The 15,882-nt window shown below is 40.8% G+C and overlaps 1 protein-coding gene across 1 annotated transcript; it reads left to right on the top strand.

Annotated features, from left to right (window-relative positions):
- Positions 1-9,706: 9,706 nt before the first annotated feature.
- LOC103403958 (protein LIKE EARLY STARVATION, chloroplastic) lies at positions 9,707-13,581 on the top strand. The gene is made up of 4 exons (XM_008342804.4): positions 9,707-10,549; positions 11,127-11,779; positions 12,561-12,751; positions 12,938-13,581. The coding sequence occupies exons 1-4, from the start codon at positions 10,030-10,032 to the stop codon at positions 13,311-13,313; spliced, it is 1,740 nt and encodes a 579-aa protein (XP_008341026.3). The 5' UTR covers positions 9,707-10,029; the 3' UTR covers positions 13,314-13,581.
- The last annotated feature ends 2,301 nt before the right edge of the window (positions 13,582-15,882 follow it).

Raw genomic sequence — 15,882 nt, 5'->3', positions numbered from 1 at the left:
TTGTGCCGCCACCATTGAAGGAGAGGAGGAGTAGTGCCGTGCTTATGCAATCTGCAACTATTAGAGTGTTTGGAATTCTTTCTTCTTTTAATTCTATGTTCATGTTTAATTTAACTTGCTGTTCAATTATGTTAAACATGTGGAACTAATTTCTTTTTGGCTAGAGGTTAATTCAAAGCCATGAATATATTTGTAATATGAATTGATTACCTTCAGTTGTGATTTCTGAGTTGTGATTTAATTTGCTTAACTGCTTGATTGATAACTTATTTTTGTATGTCGATTAAGAATGCATACTTAATTTACAATCATGAATTTGATGCTAGAATATAAGTGAATTTCACCTAATCGTTATGAACTTATATTCACAAGTAGTGAAGGTTGTTATCCACAATCGTGTTAAGTGAATTCTAGGCTGGATTAACATGCGTATTCCATAGTTATGAATGCCTAGTCAATGTTATGATTTCCGTTGAACTTAATGATCTTTGTTGAATGTCTCTATCATGCGTATTCCATAGTTAGGGACTTTGATGAGGAATAATTTGGTTGTAATGCGTATTCCATTCAATCCAATGAATCTAGGGAAATCTAAGAGTTAATTTAAGCGGACCTAATTAACTTGGAACATTGTCATTCACAATTTATTGAAAGAACAACTGAAAATCAATTTAGGTTGCATATGTGTCATGTGTGGAGAAGAACCCTCTAGCTAGTCCGTCACCTATCCTTTCACCTTAATTCATGCTTTTGTCAATTCTGTAATTTATTTAAGTTTAATTTACTTCTCGTCAAAACCAAACCCCCCCCATTATTAAATTATATTATTTAGTTAGTTTTCATTGTTGTTAGTCTTTTAATTCAATTTCCGTCCATTTCAGTTCCTAGTGTCTAAATTGATTGTTTTCATTATGTTGAGTCATTCTAAGTGTGTTTTGAGTTATTAGAGTTTTTAGCCTAGTTTTGTGTCCTTGAGTCTTGTTTAATATTTTTAAATTAATTTAGAATAGATTAGCAATCCCTCCTAATCCCCAGCCTAGAACGATACCCTACTTACATACTTTACTACAATTGTCAAAATGAGGGTTTAATTTGTGTGTCAAGTAATTCTCACATCAATTGTAGCAAGTGTCGAATGACACAAAGTATGTTGAACCCTTTCGAATCACAGTTGGCTTATGTATGAATGTGTTGGAATGTATGATTGAACGAATATACTGTGAAGCTGTTCGTTTATTTGTATAGTCTCGTTGACATAGACTTTGTTTCATGTTGGAAGCATTCATGTTGAAGCTTTGAACCCGAGTGTTTCATTGCTAGGAATGTAAGAGGATTAGGACTGAGTTGTCTAAATCATGTCTTTATTAAATTCATGCCAAATAATCTTCGTTACATAGGATGACGAACGGCTGAAGCTTAACACTTGTACAATGTGAGTTTACTTGTAATAGTACTTCAAGTGATCAGCGTTCCATGGATGGCCAAGGGTCTTGCCACTGGAACTTCTAAGCTTGTAGGAGTCAGGGCGACTAATGCCAACAACTTCAAACGGTCCATCCCAGTTTGGACTAAGTGTTCTTTCACTCAGAACTCTGTCGCAGAGTAATCTTTTCTTCAATACCCAATCCCTCATTTTGAAAGAACGAGGTTTGACCCTTGAGTCATAGTAGTTGAAGATGCGCTACTTGTAGGCAATATTCCTCAAGTGAGCCTGGTTTTTGTGTTCCTCGACTAGATCTAAGTTGAGGGTAAGTTGTTTGTCATTTTCGCTTTGCACGTAGTTCTGGACTCGGAATGTTGCTTGCTCAAGCTCAACTCGGACAACTGCCTCTGTACCAAAGGCAAGTGAGAATGGGGTCTCTCCTATTGATGTCCAATACAAAGTGTGGTATGACCAAAGAACTTGGGGTACAAATTCTGGCCAACAATCTTTAATCTTGTCCAAGCTGGTTTTCAAAGTTCGCTTGATTATTTTGTTGATAGCTTCAACTTGTCCATTAAACTGGGGATGAGCTGGGGAGGCAAAACATAAGTTGATGTTGAACTTAGAGCAGAACATCCTGAACTTATTATTGTCGAACTGTCACCCGTTGTCAGTGACTATCGCATTGAGAATGCTGAATCTACAAAGGATGTTATTCCATACGAAGTCTTCTATTTTTGCCTCAATAATGGTTGCCAAGGGTTCTACTTCAGCTCACTTTATAAATTAGTCAACTGCAACGACTGCATTGCGGACCTTTCCCTGCAGGCATTGGGCCGAACAAATCAAGTCCCTATTAGGCGAAGGGCTAAAGGCTGATCATAGGAGTGAGCGGCTTCAGCTCGGGAAATGAGTGAGGAATAGTTGCGTAGCGTTGACACTTATCACATGAGCGAGATATTCTGATGGCATCTTGGTGGAATGTTGGCCAGTAATATTCTTGGCGAAAAAAATTGTGTGCTAGGGATTGAGATCCAGTATGATCTCCGCAGACTCCTTCATGTATTTCCCGAAGGACAATTTTCGCCTCTGCAGGCGTAAGGCATCTTAGGTATGGTAGGTTAAAACCCCGCTTGTAAAGTTAGTCATTAATGATCAAGTAACATGTAGCCTTGTATCGAATCTACTTAGCTTGGACTTTGTCATTTGGAAGGGTGTCATAAGCAAGGAATCTATAAATCAGGGTAATCCAACTATCCCCATGTTATAAGTTGGTCACTTCCGCATCCATGGTGCTGCTAATAATTCAACCTGAATTTTTCTCCCAATCTTGTCTTTCACCGCTGAGGTGAGGCGAGCCAAAGCATCTGCATAACTGTTTGCCGCTCAAGGAATTTGGGTGATCTGATAGTGGAAGTGCTTAAGCAACAATTATGTTTGTGCCAGATATGCTGTCATTGAGCTATCCTTAGCGTTAAAGTTGTTGGTGACCTGGTTAACCACCAATTGGGAGTCATTGAAGATATCAATTCGTTTAACCCCAAGGTGTTTGGCCAAATGTAAGCCTACTAGGAGGGCTTCATATTCGGCCTCACTGTTCGACGCCTTGAATTTGAAACGAAGATTATACTCCATCACCACTTTGTTAGTGGTCGTAAGGACTAGCCTCGCTCCACAACCATGTTGGTTGGACGAGCCATCAACATATAGACTCCATGCTGGGGCTGTTGGTTCTATTTTCTAAGCTTCCGAGGGTAATGAAACCAGTTCTTTAGGCGTAGAAACAATGTCAACAAGATATGTGAAGTCGGTGATGAAGTCTGCCACTGCTTGGCCCTTCTCAGCTGGCTTTGGTTAGTAGGAGATGTCAAACTCACCCAATGCTATCACCCATTTTATCATTCACCCCGAAGTGTCAGGACTTTGGAGTATCTGTCGAAGATGATGATTGGTAAGCACGATGATGGAGAGTGCTTGGAAGTAAGGGCGAAGTTTTCGAGTGGACATGACCAATGCTAGAGCCAATTTCTCAATGTTGGAATATCGTGTCTCTGCATCTTGTAAGGCTTTGCTAGCGTAGTAGACAGGTCATTCGACATTACCATAATTTCAAATGAAAACGGAATTTACTGCTGAAGTCGATACCGACAGATAGATGATGAGAGTGTCACCAACCTCAGGTTTGGAGAGCAGATGGGCTTTACTCATATAGTCTTTAAGGTTCTTGAATGCCTCGTCACATTCATTAGTCCATGTAATGTACTTCTTACTTCCCTTAAATGCTTTGAAGAAATGAGCACATCTGTCTGTGGCCTTAGAGATGAACCTAGTTAAGGCTGCCACCTTGCCAGTAAAGCTTTGGATGTCTTTTGAAATTACCGGTTCCTTCATGTCGAGGATTGCTTTGATCTTCTCGAGATTAACCTCAATGCCTCGTTGGCTTATCATGAAGCCTAAGAATTTGCCAGAGCCTACGCCAAAGGCACATTTGTTGGGGTTCAACCTTATTCGATACCTCTTCACAATGGTGAAAGTTTCAGATAGGTTAGCGATGTGTTAGTGAGCATGTTTGCTCTTAACTAGCATATCATCAACATAAACTTCCATGTTTTTCCCAATCTGTTCGGCGAACATTGAATTGACTAGTCTCTGATAAGTCGCTTCTGCATTCTTTAGGCCGAAGGGCATGACTTTATAGCAATATAGTCCCCTGTCAGTAGTGAAGGCTATGTGTTCTTAGTCCGGAGGGTTCATGAGGATTTGGTTGTATCTTGAGTAAGCATCCATGAAGCTCAAGAGTTCACACCCTGTCATAGAGTCTATAAGTCTGTCAATGAGAGGAAGAGGAAAGCTATCCTTTGGGCATCCTTTATTTAGGTCGATGTAGTCGACACACATTCTCCACAAGACCTTTTGGAGCAAGAGAATTTCTTTGGTCGGATTTTTCTTAACAAGGACCACATTTTTTACCCATGTTGGGTAATTGACTTCGCGGACGAAGCCTATGCCTTTGAGTTTTTCAACTTCTGCCTTCATTGCTTCGTATCGTTCAACGTCATAAGATCTTTGCTTATGTCTAACCGGCTTGGTTTTGGGGTTAATACTCAAGCAATGACATGTGATATCGGGGGAGATGCCTGGCATATCCTTGTATGACCAGGCGAAGACCTCGGTGTTCTCTTACAAAAAAGAGATCAATGCCAACCGAATGGGTGGTGACAATGTGGTGCCAATCTTCACCATGCGATCTAAATAATCTTTTGATATAGAAACCTTCTCCAGCTTTTCAGCGGGTTGTGCTTGCTAGGTGAAAAAGTCATCTCGAGGATCGTTGGGTTAACTGTTGCCACCGTGAAGATCTAAGTTGGCTTCGTCCGGGCTTATCTTTATGACTTGGTCATGAATAGAAAAGGTTTCCTTGGGCACATGCAGGTGTTGTTGCTTGACCGAAGTGTTGTAACATGATCGTGCACTAAGTTGATCTCCTCTGATGTAACCATTGTCATAAGGGGTTGGAAATTTCATCAACAATATATGTGTGGATACCATGGCCTTGAGATCATTGATGCTTGTGCGTCCGAAGATGACATTGTATGTTGTTGGGCAATCAACCACCAGGAAGTTAGTGGTAATGGTAGCTGTGTAAAGGCATGTACCAATGGTGAAAGGTAAGTGTATGCTCCCCAAAGGTTGCACGATATCACCAGAAAAGCTTATCAAAGGAGAAATCGAGCGATCGAGCAAGTGTTCAGCTACATTAAGTGCCCTGAAAGCTTCAGCAAACATGATATTGACCGAAGCCCATGTGTCTACCAGGATTCGTCTTACTTCAAAGTTAGCTATGTGAGCCTCCATGATCAGTGGGTCGTTGTGAGGGTAAATGATACCTCTTTCTTCCTCAAGGTAGAAACATATTGGATCCCAGTTAGGCTTTTGATACTTGACTCCCCTGATGTCTTCCACGTGAAACACTTGGTAGCCAGGCCTTAAAGCTCGTTCATTGTTTTTCATGGCTCTATTGGAAGATTTATATATGGGTGTGCCGCCGCTTATGGAATATATCACATTCACTTGGCGTTGGTTACAATTATCCCATGAAAAGTGAAGAAGGAATCGATCAATTTTTCCTTCACACGCCAAAACTTCAATATGATCACGAAGGGTGATACACTTCTCGCCGTCATAGCTATTATGCTCATGGTAGCAACAAAACGTGCCCGTGTTCTTCATGGGCTTGTAATCCGGGTGCCTTGGCTTTAACTTCGGTATCAGGTGTGCTATGCTGGGGTAAATGGCCACGCATGTGGCGTTCAAGGGTGTGTATGTCTCATACCTTGGGGTAGGGCTTGTCCTGACATGTGCTTGGCCCACTGTGTTGACTGCCTGGGGGCGAGCGTTATCGTGGCGATTCCCTTGGTTATCGAGATAGTGTCCCTTACTCTTTTTACTAAAATGAGACTGGTGAGGATGGAAATCTTTCCTTTTGCCATAAGGTTGATATGTCTATTGACTTGGCGAAGTATTAACTAAGGCAGGGGGAGGCACCGCTGCCATTTGAAAGGTCAAGGTTTTTTCATTTGGTTGGATCTAGCTTCCACTCTCTACTTGTTGATAAGGGGTGGATATGAGGGGTTTCCCTTGATATGTCATTGCCTCGGCGGAGGCATGGTTGTAAGCATGTGCCATCACCTCAAAGTAAGTCTTCCAAGTGTTGGCATTGATCATGTACTTGAAGAAACAATCACGTAGGCCTACCGTGAAGGCTTTGAGGGCAGTCTTGTTGTCTGCCTTGGCACAACGGGAATACTTATGGCTGAAGCGACCAGTATACATACGTAATGACTCGTCTGGCTTCTGGCAAATAGTGTATAAGTCATCCACAAAGTGCAAGCGATCGGTCTGGAAAATGTGTTGAGAAACAAACAGTTTCCTCAATTCCTCAAATGAGTCTACCGTCTCAGGTGGAAAACGGCAATACCAGTTTAAAGCTCCGCCATAGAGGGTGGAGGGGAAAAGAAGACATCGTTCTTCGTCGGTGTGCATCCGGTATGCCATGGTGGACTCAAAAAGGTTAAGGTGTTCAATTGGGTCCTCCTTTCCAGTATAGAGTTGCAAGCCAAGCTTCTGTTTTATCTTTGCTTGGAAAGGGTGTCGAGGATCCTCATTTTAAGAGGGCCAGGCCTAGGTTGGTTCCAATCAGGTATCTCAGCTTGTCGTTCGGCTTTCAACTTATTTACTTCCTTAAGGAGTTGTAGGACAAGAGGGTCCTGAGTGGAGTCATGTACCACTAAAGCTTTCTTTCGTAAATCTCCATCTCCTCTTGGAAGTAGGAAGGTTTGATCAAGAGCATGTGATTTTTCCCTTGACTCGCCGTACTGACTTCCAAGGTATATCTGTCGGAACATCTCTAAGTCCCATATACCTTCGTGTTTCTCTAGGACTTGTTGCCCCTTCCCCAAATTGGTAACCGGCCTAGGACATGGGAGGGGACCGAGTCTTTCAGAGACCCTTGGGTCATTGATCTTCGAGCTTACATAGATGGGATTATCTCGATGTTGCTTTAGGAAGTCTCGACAGTCGCGAAAGATGGATTTCGATCCTTCCACTTCTTCTGTAAGGAGGTGTCTTCCTCCACTCCTCCTGCTTCGGGTCGAAGCAGCTGGGTTGAGAGAAGTCTCATGTTGGTCGCCATTTCGATGAGTAGCTCGCTCCTCAACAGGAATACCCATGTTGAGGGCAAATGACCCTCCGTGTTGGGGGGCACCCAGTTGATGGTTGACTTCCACAGGGGTGATGAGCTCGTGTGTTTTAGTATATCTAGCCTCATGGAGCATCTCGAAGACCTTCTTATACTGCTCTTGGATAATCTCATTTATCATCGCTATCTTGTTGTTCTGAGCTTCCAGCTCATCGACTTTAGCTTGAAGAGTAACTTCTTTTGTTCCTTCTTTCGTTGCTTCGCACCAGGTGCAAGAGGGGTGTCATTCTGTGTGCTGTGGCTTCCTTCACTCCCCATGTTGGAAAGGGATGCCTGGTCAAAAGAGAGTGTACGAATAGTGGAAACCAGCTTAACAAAGCTGAAGAGAATGGGAATAAGTTTCGTTCCCACAGACAGCGCCAAATGTTGATGCACAAAATCAGTGAGGACTTTGGTACAACAGAAAGTGTGAAGCTTGTGACCTTCACTAGATTGCTTCGGTCACTAGTGTGGATAAGTATGTAAATGGATAGGGACAGGGAAGCAAACACAAGATATACGTGGTTCACCCAGATTGGCTATGTCCACGGAGTAGAGGAGTTCTCATTAATTGTGAAGGGTTTACACAAGTACATAGGTTCAAGCTTTCCTTTAATGGGTACTGGTGAATGATTTAGTACAAACGACATTAGGAAATATTATGAGAGAATGATCTTTATTTATATAATAGAGTTTCTAGTTTCATTCTGACATTGACACGTGTCGTGTTGTGATTGGCTTCTGATGTTGACACGTGTCGTGCTATGATTGGCTTCTGATGTCGACACGTGTCGCACTATGATTGACCTCCTGGTTAGAAGGAAACTCTTCTGGGTCCTTAACGGTATAATGTTGACCGGTGCTCAATAGTTTCGGGATTGGTCAAGTATGGTACAAACAACTTCGTTTGTGGTTTACCTGTAAATCAATAGACCCCCTCCCTTCTACTCTGCAAATCAGTCGAATCCAAAGAGAATTGCCACTTCTAAAACGAAAAGGGATTCAATTTGGTTTCACAATTGGATTTTGGGATTTAGGGTTTTGCAAGTGCAGATATTAAAAAAGACGGAATTTTGATTTTATGGGAAGTAAGTACAAGAACAGGGTTTTATAGAAAGAGATAGAATTAGGGTTTTAGAGTGACTTTCGAAGAATTGCCTCCCTCTTCGACGGATGAATCTGTCGCTGCAAGTTAAGGGCTTCGATGGTGAGGATAAGTGCAAAATCGCCCAACAAGAACCCAGCGACACTGAAAGGCTCGAAACCGCATGAAAAGAACTCGAAACGGAATCGAGGTGGAGCAATGTCTCGGACATCTCAGAGGGAAGGTTAACCCCTGATTTCCTGGTTTGAGGTGACTCCATTGTTGGGTTTTGTTAAATGCGGTTCTTGGTTGCTTGGAGGAAGAGTTGCTAGGGCTAAAGAATGTGATGATATCATATATCTAATTGGTATAATTAATGGGGTTTTTGAAGAGAAAAGGATGAGGCCAAAAGAACAGAGGAGAGAAGGGAGGGGGTTGAGGGAGGTAGAAGACGAGGCTTTTTTTTTTTTTGAATTTTTGAATATTTTTTTTTGAACCCCTTCTTCCAAGAAAAATAAAATAATCCAAGTGGACCCTTAATGACACGTGGCGTCCAGTCATTGTCCACATAGACGTCACGTCATCAGTTAATGGCAGACTTAACAGTTTGACTAACAGATGTATGAGACTGTCCCAAAATTAACACTTTAGGTATGACTCTAGAACGAAAAAATTTTGATATACTAAATGATGAAAACTGCGAAATATGAGAGTAGTAAACTGATATTTACCCTATTAATTTTATAAAATCAATAATTTATCATTTCACCATCTCCAATTTTTACTTTTAGTTTTCAATTTTCACTTTTTTGATTTTACAAAATTATTGATGAAATATTATTGATTTTACTTTCTTGATTTTTCAATAATTTGTCATAATGGTTTTTAATTTTCACCTTTTTGGAAATTAAAAATTATTTCAAAATCTGGCAAAAAGCTTTCACTTTTTTTGTTTTCATTTTTTTAATTACTAAACAAGATTTTAGTTTTTTAAAAAATGCTAAAAAAACTCTCTTGAATGTGAATCTTTCTGGCACCTCATATTTTTTGCATATAATTTTATAATGTTGACACGAAAATCAGTATTAAACTAAAAAATCCAAATGAACCGTAAAAGTTTTATTTTGAAAGAATTTTCTTGACAATTTTTTTGGAAGTAAAAACAAAAACTGAAAACCTATTATCATGCCGACATCAACTTTTCTTATACTTTAACAGTAAAGCCTATCCTGTCATCATGCTATTTTTATTGATTGGACGTAACGATCAACGTATAATTGAGCATACTATTTGTCGATAATGTTAGAAAAATTAAGTTTATTATAAAATTTGTTACTAAATAACGTAAATACTAATAATTAAATTATTACTTAATTTTGAATAAACATATTTATTGTATTGGTTACGGATCACTTCATTTACAAATTTTTTCCTTATCTCTATTTGCCTCAGCATCCAAGTCGTGGACGGTCCGAGACTCTCGGGATTTTGAATCCAACGCCACCGTCCATTTCCGCCACGCTCCGTCCTTATGTCCCTCTCGTTCCCGCCACGTGTCCACGTATCAATCAAACGCACCCAGAACCTTCCTCCAATCTCACGGAACCTTTTCCCCTTCTTTTCAAAAAGCAGAGAAAAATAAATAAAATATTAATAATAAAATAAAATAAACACTTGAAATATCCTCCGCCACTTCTCTCTTCTTCTCCAGTAACTGAGGTCTCCTCGCTCGCTCACTCCACTCTCTCCGCCAACAGGCAACAGCTTTTCCCGCCACCGCACGAAATGGCGTCTCAGCTCGGCGCCTGTGCTCCACGCGCCGCCCATTTCTACCTCCACAAGCACAAACACCCGCTCATTCTTCCGCTCGAATCCCTCAAAATGGCGCCGTTTGGGAGAGGCAAAATCACAGGCAGGGGAAGTTTGCGGATTAGGGTTTCCGATGGTGGGGACTCGTACCTCGGCATGTGGAAGAAGGCCGTCGAGAACGACAAAAAGGTCGCCGAGTTCGAAAGGATCGTTGAGAACTCTGCAAAAATCGATGTTGATGATCAGAGTGTGGAGCCTGTTGAGGAATTGGAGAAGAAGAGCGAGGAGTTCCAAAAGATTCTGGAGGTTTCGAAGGAGGAAAGGGACCGGGTTCAGCGAATGCAGGTTGTTGATCGAGCTGCGGCCGCGATCGCGGCCGCTCGCGCCATTTTGGAGGACAAGAATAAGGAGTTGAGGACTGAGGCGGGGGATCGCGGAGGTTCCGGTGGTGGGAGTGGCAGGGGTGGTGACGGAACAATTGGGGCTCGTCAAGAAGGTAAAGATTTGGACATTGTGTTTGATTTTTAATGAGGCAATTTGAATTTCTGATTGTTTGTTTAAATATGGGATTTTGATTTGGGATAATGAAGATAAATATAGGTATAGTTTTGAGGTACATTTGATGCTATCGAGAAAAATTGATCACTGTTTTATTTGTTAATTGAAGTCCAGAATTTCCAAGAACAAAAAAGTTAGAGTTTGATATTCTGCATATGTTTTGGATGCTGATGGGATTATTGTTTCACGGAGATCGCATTATATCAAATTGTAAATGGCTTAATTGTTTCACGGAGATCGCATTATATCAAATTGTAAAAGTTAGAGTTGTGAATTTGTAACATATGTTGGCATTTGATAATACGAGGATATACACCCTGCAATCGACGGGGTAGAACTTTAAGTTACGGTGGGGTGGTAAGTAATGGCATGCTGATTTGGTATTTTTTAGAAGGTAGTGGATGAGCATCTGAATTGTGTGATCAATTGAATTGAATACTTTTTGTTTTTGTTTCTTATAACTTGCATGTCAGTAATTTGAGCATTTCGTTATCAAAAAATTTTAATTTCAACAGGAGCACAGATTAGGAGTGTTGTTGTGCCAGTGCCTCAATCAGAAATTTCAGGAACCAGGACTCCAGGTCCTGATTTTTGGTCCTGGGAACCCCCTCAGGGTAGTGATAAAGTTTCAGACGATGTCATTGACTTGCCAACAGCAATGAAAACTTCAGCACAGCTAAATGTAAGCAATCCTGTGTTGGAGAAAGAGCGATCTGTGGATTATCTCTCAATTCCCTTAGAGAGTAAGCTTCAAGAACCCAATCGAAGCCCTCCTCTTCCTCCTTTCCAGTCACTGATGGAGGTTGAGAAAGTGGACGTCTCTAAGGCACTTTCCCCGAAAGAGGAACATGAACTTGGTGATGAGTTTTCAGCACATGCAGCAGAGGCAGCTCAAGCTCTTGATGCGGTGGATGAGGTGTCATCATATGGAGTGAATACAGATGGATCTAAGTGGTGGAAGGAATCTGGAATTGAGCAAAGGCCTGATGGGGTGATTTGCAAGTGGACAATGACCAGAGGTGTTAGTGCTGACCAAGTTACTGAATGGCAAGATAAGTACTGGGAGGCTGCAGATGAGTTTGGTCACAAGGAGCTTGGTTCAGAAAAATTGGGACGTGATGCAACTGGAAATGTCTGGCGTGAATTTTGGACGGAATCTATGTGGCAGGTTATTCCACACACACTGCTACTTCCAACTAAATTTAAATGTTTCTCCCCTTCTTTTCAATATCACAATCTTAATGGATTCTAGCTTTGCTTTCCAGTCAGAAACAACCCTACCTAGCTTCTGCTGTGATTGCAAGTCTAAATTGCTTCCTCAACAGACTTTTAGAATTTGTTTCAATTTGTGTAGTCTTTGAGCTATAAATTATATTAATCTATGTAAATGCAGGCTCCTATTCATAAAAATGAGGAAATGCCCCTTAGAAATGCTGTGTTCCATCAACAGGATTGCCATAAGAAGTTTTATGTAGCAATTAGTTTACTTGTTGTACCATTGACTTGTTAACAACAATTTCGCTTTTGCCAACAGAGATGATATTATTTTTCAGAGAGTGGTCCTAGAGTCTATGAACTCATTTTTCAAATGAATTTATGAGATAAATTGTGTTAGGTTTGATTTGGCGATGAAATGTTTTGGTTAAAAAATGTTGTTTTACACCAAAAACCCTCATGCTTTCATGATTGTGGGAGGATGCCTATTCCCTGCACCAACTGGCAGCACATATTGAATGTACGCGAACCGTATTCAAAGTGTTTTAGAACCCTGGCCCTCTATCTGTCTGCATCTCTGTAGGCACAGTCTATTTTTAATGATTTTAAGATGCATGGAAAGCTGTCATCTCTTCTCGTGTTATCATTTTTGGGCATGTTAGTTTTGTCTGATGAGAATAGGAATGTTACAAATCTTAGAACAAACTGAACAGAAAGTTTTGATTTGATTGCAGAATTGTGGACTTGTGCATATGGAGAAAACTGCAGACAAGTGGGGAAAGAATGGTAGAGGCGATGAGTGGCATGAGAAATGGAAGGAACACTATGATGCCTCAGGCCAGGCAGAGAAATGGGCTCATAAGTGGTGTAGTATTGACCCAAACACACCCCTTGAGGCTGGTCATGCTCACATCTGGCATGAAAGGTACCAAACTCCCTGAATTAAATTGATTAACTGTTTGATGGCATGCCCCCAGTAACATTGTCTCATTTATTTGTGCTGTCCGGTCAAATTGTTTCCGCATGGCAGTAGATTTCAAGAAATTGTAATATTCCTGCAGATATGTCAATCAACCTGCTCATATCTTGACATTCTTTGCATCTGTTGCAGGTGGGGCGAAAAGTATGATGGACATGGTGGCAGCGACAAATACACTGACAAATGGGCTGAGCGCTGTGAGGGTGATGGCTGGGCAAAATGGGGTGACAAATGGGATGAACATTTTGATCCAAATGGTCACGGCGTGAAGCAGGGGGAAACATGGTGGGAAGGTAAGTTTGGAGAGCGCTGGAACCGGACATGGGGTGAGGGCCACAATGGTACTGGGTGGGTTCACAAGTATGGGAAGAGCAGCAGCGGCGAGCACTGGGATACACATGAGCAGGAAGACACATGGTATGAGAGATTCCCCCACTTCGGGTTCTACCACTGCTTCGAAAACTCAGTCAAGCTCCGGGAAGTTCCTAAGCCATCCGAGATGTCATAGACTACCATCTGTGCTAACTGCAAAGGCCGCCTATATACATAATCGTAGAGTCCCCTTACCTAAATAATGAATGTAGTTATAATATAGTGTGATATTACTTGTAAGCTTTACATTGAAGGTATTGTTTGGTTCCACTTCCACTGCATATTTAATCTCAGAAGAGAGTTCTGATTCTGGGCTTAACATGGTGTTAGTGAAACCATCCAATTAATTATTGAATTGCCTACAAAGGCCCAAGTATGAGTCTGGTCATACGATTTAAGTTTCACTTGGTTCTACAAAATTTCAATGGTTCCGATTTACACTATAATTTACTAGTCCTTGCAATTGAAGGACAACAATTGAACCGTCACTTTTTCAACAAAATTAACGAGTTAGAGGCACATGTGAGTGTTTACACATTTATGATTCTGATCATGCAGTTTAAGTATCACTTGGTTGGTTCTACAAAATATCAATCGTTGCGATTTACACTAAACGCGGGTTACTAGTTGTTGCAATTAAAGAACAATTAAACTCCAACTTTTTCAACAAAACTAACGGGTTAGAGGCACCCGTGAGTGTTTTCACACATTTCACAAGTCAAATTTATCCTATCATGTCACTTGAAAATAAATTGCTAGAGTGAAGTTGTCTTGTCATGATTGGTCCCTATGCAAATGTCACATGACTGACAACCACCCCTATGAAACACTAAATGCTTTGTCCCATAATAAGGGAATAATACATCACCGTATTGGCCGTTCACCTAATATAGGCAACAGCAATACTATCGCAACATTTATGATTCTGATCATGCAGTTTGACTATCACTTGGTTGGATCTACAAAATATCAATCGTTACGATTTACACTATACGCAGTTTACCAGTCGTTGCAATTAAAGAACAACAATTAAACTCCACTTTTTCAACAAAACTAACGGGTTAGAGGCACCTGTAAGTGTTTTCCCACATTTCACAAGTCAAATTTATCCTATCATGTTACTTGAAAATAAATTGCTAGAGTGAAGTTGTCTTGTCATGATTGGTCCCTATGTAAATGTCACATGACTGACAACCACCCCTATGAAGCACTAAATGCTTTGCCCCATAATAAGGGAATAATACGTGGCCGTATTAGCTGTTCACCTAATAGCAATAGGCAATAGTAGTATTGTCGCAACATTTATGATTTTGATCATGCAGTTTGAGTATCACTTGGTTGGTTCTACAAAATATCAATCATTGCGATTTACAATATACGCAGTTTACTAGTCGTTGCAATTAATGAACAACAATTAAACTTCAACTTTTTCAACAAAACTAACAGGTTAGAGGCACCAGTGAATGTTTTCACTCATTTCACAAGTCAAATTTATCCTATCATGTCACTTGAAAATAAATTGCTAGAGTGAAGTTGTCTTGTCATGATTGGTTTCTATGCAAATGTCACATGACTGACAACAACCCCTATTGGCACACCCTGACCCGGGATGTCCACTAGGACTCCGAATCGAGCTGTGTTGGCCGACACCTGGAGGGTGACGAAGCCATAAAGTATGATGATGTGGAAAAATGTGAATAAATTTAAACCTAAGAGTGCCTAAATACCAAAATGCGCTGGTGAGCGGGAATGATCCCACTTCACACGTGACGTTAGAGCATAAACAAGTACAGTAGAGTGAATTAAGAATCGTACCCTCGAAATAATCTCCAATACTAAGAATCGCCACGAATCTTCGACGATAAGAAAACTAAGCTAATAAAACCTGGAGGGTGAAAACAAAACAAGGGTGAGTGGCCCTGGAAATAAAATTTTAATAGAAACCATATAAAACATTATAACCCCTTGCTACAACGCCTGTATAGTTTCCAGAAAAATCATAAATATACCACAACACAACATCTCATCAGCAATATCAATAATCATGTGATTAATAACCCATACTAGCACGCAAGTTGGAGTCACCTATGGTGACCTGTATAACTTACCCATATCTCAACATTTATGTTAGCTCATCACATATCACATCATATATGCTAGCTCATCACATATCACATCATATATGCTAGCTCATCACATATCTTATCATATATGCTAGCTCATCACATATCACACTATATATGCTAGCTCATCTCATCACATATTTCATCATATATACTAGCTCATCACATATCTTATCATATATGCTAGCTCATCACATATCACATCATATATGCTAGCTCATAAGTCGGAGTCACCTCTAGTGACCTGTACGACTTATCCATAGCTCAATAAGTATACCTGCACAGGAGTTGGAACCACCTAAAGTGGTCTGTATGATAGGACTGGGTGTAAATAAATACGCTCAAGTGCTACGATCACGTGAAGATTGTGCGAATAATCGCGAGTCACCTACGAGTCGGAACCACCTATAGTGATCTGTATGACAGGCATGTGCACCTACCTTGGATCCAAGGCGAGCGTAAGGTGCGGGAGGTGAACATCATGTGAAGGACTGTGCCTTGGCCATGTGCGGGAGCACTAACACCAAGGTGCATATTTATGAGCTCTAAATGCATCTCATGTGACATATACAACTCATAGGC

Source organism: Malus domestica, chromosome 16 (assembly GCF_042453785.1).
Source record: "Malus domestica chromosome 16, GDT2T_hap1".
Lineage (NCBI taxonomy): Eukaryota > Viridiplantae > Streptophyta > Magnoliopsida > Rosales > Rosaceae > Malus > Malus domestica.
The sequence above is the reverse complement of the archived record's forward strand: the minus strand, read 5'-3'. Positions and strand labels throughout refer to the sequence as shown.